Source organism: Bison bison, unplaced genomic scaffold, assembly GCF_000754665.1.
Source record: "Bison bison bison isolate TAMUID 2011002044 unplaced genomic scaffold, Bison_UMD1.0 scf7180017864072, whole genome shotgun sequence".
NCBI classification, from domain to species: Eukaryota; Metazoa; Chordata; class Mammalia; order Artiodactyla; family Bovidae; genus Bison; species Bison bison.
The window spans coordinates 11,017,220-11,023,085 of NW_011494644.1; the positions used below are offsets into that span (position 1 = coordinate 11,017,220).

Consider the following 5,866-nt stretch of genomic DNA (forward strand, 5'->3'; position numbering starts at 1 on the left):
GTAAGGCTCCGCGATGCAGGTAAGATCCCCTTGGCATAGGTAAGGCCCCAGCGCCCCCGGGTAAGAGCCCCTCCCCTCCTAGATGACCCTCCACCCTCAGTGAGGCCTCCTGCCTTCTCCAGGTGAGGGATCCTCTCCCCAGGTGAACTCTCTGGACCTCAAGGGAAGTCACCCCCAACCCCTGCAGTTCAGATGAGGTCGTAAGGACCATACAATCCCCAACCCCTTGCAAGCTACCCCTAAACGAAGAACTGACAGTCATCTATTCTGGAGCCCCTTCCTCCAGTTTCAATTGCTAGGTCAGCAGGGGTGAGGCCGAAAGCAGGTGAGTGACTCATTTGAGGCTCCTCCTAGCCTCAGTTTCCCCATTGATGCAACTTGAGGCCTCCTCCATGAGTCAAAACTGAGAGCTCTGGCCCCTGGAGAGGCTGCTGGCTCTGGGGAGAGAACACAGCAGCCAAGTGTGACAGAGAGAGTCCCCGTGGCCCAGGGCGTGCCTGCATGTGTGTAGCCAGGGTCCTGACAGCCCACTCCGTCCCCTGCAGGCACTGGGCTCCCTCTGCTCCCCGTGGGCCGCTCCCCGCGTGGGGCCACTGCCCCCGGCCCCCGCCATGGTGCGGATTTCAAAGCCCAAGACGTTTCAGGCCTACCTGGATGATTGTCACCGGAGGTATAGCTGTGCCCACTGCCGCGCTCACCTGGCCAACCACGACGACCTCATCTCCAAGGTAACCAGGTCACAGCTGGGGCTGGAATGGGAGACTAGAGGGGCTGCCTGGCAGCTCCCCACCAGTAGCCCTGACACCCCTTCCTCTCTCCCTCCCACCCTTTAGTCCTTCCAGGGCAGTCAGGGGCGAGCCTACCTCTTCAACTCTGTGTGAGTATCTACTCTCCCGTCTTCTTTTCTCTGACCTCTGTTGTGAGTTGTGACCCCTGCCATCATACTGAGACTCTCAAGAGTCTCCTGGTTTGGGTAGGAAGCTGTGCTCCCCCTTCTCTTGAGTGCTAAGGACAGATACAGTTGGATCCAAGCTAGAGGGGGGCTTTGTGATGGAGGGACCCTCCCTGGGACTGCTCCCGTGTCCCCACAGGGTGAACGTGGGCTGCGGGCCAGCCGAGGAGCGGGTGCTGCTGACAGGCCTCCATGCTGTCGCTGACATCCATTGTGAAAACTGCAAGACCACTTTGGGCTGGAAATATGTGAGTCAGTGACCTCTGACCTCAGGCTAGCCTTTGACCTGACCTCACATCACCTCCTCCTCACAGGCAGTCATCTGGTAATCTTTCAGGGTGTACAGGTCCAAGTCACCCAAGTCAAACTTGTCTTTTCTTCCCTTGACCATGTTCTCTCCTCTCACATCCTACAAGGGCTTTTAAGGTTTTTCTCTTAACTCATACTTCTCCTCGCAGCCACGAGCATTCCCATTTTTGAGATGAGGATATAATCAGAATGACTGTTTATTGAATACTTATGTGCCAGACACTGTTACATGCTTGGCATATCTTATCTCATTCACTCATTACAGCAATCCTGTAGGTAGTCTGTTATTATCTCCACTTTACAGAAGAAGAAAGGAAGGCCCAGAGATGTTAGGTAACTTCCCCAAGGTCACACAGCTGGTAAGTAACACAACAGGGACCAGAATCCTCATTTTCTCTCTCTTTTTTAAACTCCAAACCCTTGACCCCCAGCTTCGTATTGCCATTCAGAGGATCAGAGAAGTTGCCCCAAACCCCACAGCAACGTAGAGTTTGGGTCCATGAGCCTCCTTTTCCACTGCCCTCATCACCACTGCTGTTCTTCAGCGTCTGATTTCACTATCCTCTCATTTCCTTATTGGTAGTGGAAGATAAAGGGACCCACTGACACCCAAGGTTGTTATGGGGATCAGATTAGATGTAGCAAAAGGAGATGCTCTTGGGAAATTGCGAGGGACAGGAATCCTCGGGCATCTCTTGGAGCTGTAGTGCCTCTGGGAGGTGAATGCCCCAGGCAGAGACAGAAGCGTGCGGCCCTGCCATAGATTTGCTCTGTGTTCCTGGACAGGTGGTTTGCCCGCTCTGGACCTCTGTAAAATAAAGAAGTGGCCTAATCCAGAGGCCAAAAATTCAAGTGCTTGCAGGGCCAAGCAGATTCTGTGGATCTGCAAAAGGGGCAACGTAGATCTCCAGAGGGGGACATTCTGGCCAAATGGAATGAGCACGACCTTCCCCATGTTTTAGTATCTGAAAGTTATTTTTATTAAACTCTCTGTTGGTTGAACAAAACATATGCATAGGCCAAAATTGGTCCTGAGGCTACCAGTTTGTATTCCCTGGAACTTCTGAGAAGCTTCCATATCCTCTCTCTGTTGGAGCCAACATTAGTATTAATACTTGAAAAGTACCTGTCACTCAGAGAGTTCTGTCTATCCCCTATTAGTGAGATACCTGGCCCTGCCATATACCAGCTCTGTGTCTGTGGGCAGGTGGCTTGGTTTCTTGGGTGATAGTTTCCTCATATGTAAAATGGGGCCCATCATATTCACTCCCCAACCCCTACCCTTTTGGTTAGGCCCTGCCCTACCTCCAAGCATAACAGCCTCTTCCCTCCTTTCAGGAACAGGCCTTCGAGAGCAGCCAGAAGTACAAAGAGGGGAAGTACATCATTGAACTCAACCACATGATCAAAGACAACGGCTGGGACTGACCCCTGCTCCTGACGCATGTGGCGCCAGCCCGGCCTGGCCGCCAGGGGGCGCCACTGGCTTCCCTTCACCCGAACGGAGCTCTGGACCCTCAGGCCCCCTACAGAGGAAGGATCCAGCTCCTGTACATATATTTTATTGCATGCACTGTGACCTTGGGGGGAGATCGGAAGGTGGACAAAGTGGACGACACCCCCGCACATCCCTGCGATCTGGCTGGCTTGGATCTCGTTTTTAAACCCCTTCCTACCCCGCCTGCCCTCTAGATATGGCCTGTGTGCTGCTCTCTTGGCCCCAGTGCACCATCTGCCCCGTGACGTTCTCCCACCGAGCCCCTCTTACCCTACGCGTGTCTGCTCCCCTTGTTCTGTAGCGTTTGTACATAATAAAACAATGGAGTGGAGACAGCCCCAGGCTCATGTGGAATCGGGAAGGGGGTACTCAGATGCGGATTCCTGCCTCTATAGACCTGTTCCCCTTTGAGTCCCGGAGGCATGGGGTAGGCACGGCGGTCAAAGGTGGGAGCCTTCGCTTCTGGGACTCAGCTGTCTTCTCTAGAACCCGCGACGGATCTCACTGCTGGCAGAGATCCCGGAGCCCTTTCTAGCTCGTTAGGCCTTGACCTCAGCTGATCGGCATCTTCTCAGCCTAAGCGTTTTGACGCCGCCTAGGGGCAGCTCTCCTGGGAGGCAACCGCGCAGCGGGTTTCACCGCCCACCTCGTCTCAACTACAGCTTCCAGCGGCCCCAGCGGCATCCGCCTGTCCCCTTCGCGCCGAAGGTCGGCGCTAAGCCTGCTGGGTAGTGTAGTTCCGAGGGTTCCCCAACGCGGGACCTTCTGGGAAACCGGGACGTCCGCGGTCAGAGACCGTCGAGCTGTGAACGTCTCTAAACTTTTGAGACTTGGCCGAGGCTGGAGGTTTTAGAGAATGGGAGCAGGGAAGGACTCCAGCGTTCAGGCCTCGGCTGCGGACTCTTCGAGGTCCCCAGTGCCCCGCGTAACAATAAGCTTAGGCCGCGTCCCTCCAGCCCTGCTCCTTCCCTCCAGTCATGCTTCCTCCCTCCAAGTCTCGTCCTCCAAGTGAAGTGGGGGGTCACCTGCCAGAAAAGTCTGGGGCGCCAAGGTCTGCCCTAGGATTCCAGGCTCCATCCCAGCGTCCAGGCCCCGCCCCTCAGTAGCTTATCCCTAGCCGGGGCTCCCCCCGTGGGAACGGGGACCAGCTGGCCGGAAGCGCCAAACTGCGTCCCTGTCGAGCCCCGGGGATCAATCAGGCCGAGGAGTTAATTATGTAATGAGGGGGCAGGGGGTCGGGGCTAATGAAGCCTGGGGGGAAGGGGAGGAGGGGAGGGTACCCAGGTATCCGGCCCCCTCTTGGACCCCTTCCAGGCCCCAGGGGTCTCCACCCCGGCCTAACTCCAGGGCCCCAAAGAGGGGAGGGGCTGTGATCCTGGATCTGGAAGGGGCTGAGCTGTGAGCTATAAAGGGGGCATCTCTCAGCACTGGGGCACTGTAGGCAGCGTGTCCCGAGGCCAGACAGGACTACTCCATGTACCACCCACGAGAGTTGTACCCCTCCCTGGGGACTGGCTACCGCCTTGGGCCCCCCCAGCCTGGAGCAGATTCCAGCTTCCCGCCTGCCCTGGCAGAGGGCTACCGCTACCCTGGTGAGCAGAGAGAATTGAGTTCGGTGTAAGAATTGGGGTGGGGGCTGTGGCCCTCAGCTGGCCCCTCATTCTCCTCCCATCTCCAGATCTGGACACTCCCAAACTGGATTGCTTCCTCTCTGGGATTGAGGCTGCTCCCCGAACTCTGGCAGCTCCCCCACCTCTACCCCCGCTGCCCCCAGCCCTGGGCACTGAGCCGCCGCCCCCTTCAGCCCCAGAGGGCCTTCATTCACTCCCTGGAGTCAGCCTGAGCCTGGAGAACCGGGAGCTGTGGAAAGAGTTCAACTCCGTGGGAACAGAGATGATCATCACCAAAGCTGGGAGGTGAGGGGGCTGGGCCAGGGTCAGAGAACCCAGTGTGTTCCTGGTGAGGGAAGGGCAGAGTTCCTGGGGATGGGGCTAGTGTGGGGATTTCTAAGGGGGCTAGACCTCTGCCTGAGTTCAGAGTGTGACTGTGGCCTGGGTCAGGGGTCATTCTGTGGCAAGGGTCAAGGGTCAGTCTGTGGTCTGACTGGTTTAGGAACTAACCTATGGCAAGGGTCCTAGATCTTTCTGGGCTAGGGACAGGAAGTCCAGCTGGGCTTTAAGTTAGTATGTGGTCTAGATAAGGGGTCAGTCTGCACCTAGATTCAAGATTCAGACTATAACGGGGGTCAAGGGCCAGCCACTGACCAGCATCAGGGAAATCTGGCCAGGATCAGGGGTCAGTATGTGACTAGTTCTGGGGTCATCTTGGCAGGGGTATGGTCAGTATGGTCAGTGGGTCTTTCTCTAGCCCAGGGACTCAGGCACTAGCACGTGAGTCCTCTTTTTATTTTCTCTGAAGCAAGTTTGTCCAGCAGCTGTAGATTCTGGTGCTGAAGATGAAGTAAGGAGACCAGGGTGGGGAGCAGAAGGCTCCTGGCAAGATTTCTGGGGGGAAAGTGTGTCACTCCTGCTTCTGCAAGTGGGTTTGAGGGGTTAGGGGTCCAGACTCTGCTCCTACCCTGCTGTGTGACTCTGGTCACATCACCTGACCTGTCTGTCCTGTTTCTTATCTGTAAAATGGGATGAGACAGGGCTTACAGCTCTAAGATCCTGCCTTCTGAGTTCTGATTCCACGTTCCTCGAGTCTCTGTGACAGAACTGGATGAGCCAGTGACTATGCCACCTTGCTGGTGCTGTGCTCACCCCTGACTAGTGGGTAGCTCCAGGACTCTCTGGTCCCTTCCCCCATTCCAGGCGCATGTTCCCTGCTTGCCGAGTATCAGTCACTGGCCTGGACCCCGAGGCCCGCTACCTGTTTCTTCTGGACGTGGTCCCGGTGGATGGGGCTCGCTACCGCTGGCAGGGCCGGTGCTGGGAGCCCAGCGGCAAGGCAGAGCCCCGCCTGCCTGACCGTGTTTACATTCACCCGGACTCCCCTGCCACTGGAGCCCACTGGATGCGGCAGCCTGTGTCTTTCCACCGTGTCAAGCTCACCAACAGCACACTGGACCCCCATGGCCACGTGAGGCCCAGGCTGGAACACCCCTG

At 56.7% G+C, this 5,866-nt stretch overlaps 2 protein-coding genes across 2 annotated transcripts in view; both read left to right on the forward strand.

Moving 5' to 3' along the window:
• The first annotated feature begins 6 nt into the window (after window positions 1–6).
• YPEL3 (yippee-like 3 (Drosophila)) lies at window positions 7–3,094 on the forward strand. The gene is given in 5 exon segments (XM_010837287.1): window positions 7–538; window positions 541–728; window positions 834–877; window positions 1,092–1,200; window positions 2,600–3,094. Coding segments are annotated over 5 exon segments (468 nt in total). The 5' UTR covers window positions 7–501; the 3' UTR covers window positions 2,690–3,094.
• Window positions 3,095–3,520: 426 nt separating this feature from the next.
• TBX6 (T-box 6) overlaps window positions 3,521–5,866 on the forward strand; it is a 5,253-nt gene continuing 2,907 nt past the window's right edge. Inside the window, exons 1-3 of the mRNA XM_010837288.1 lie at window positions 3,521–4,351; window positions 4,438–4,675; window positions 5,573–5,840. Coding sequence (XP_010835590.1) covers window positions 4,234–4,351; window positions 4,438–4,675; window positions 5,573–5,840 — 624 coding nt within the window. The 5' untranslated portion in view covers window positions 3,521–4,233. The remainder of the gene's footprint in view (window positions 4,352–4,437; window positions 4,676–5,572; window positions 5,841–5,866) is intronic.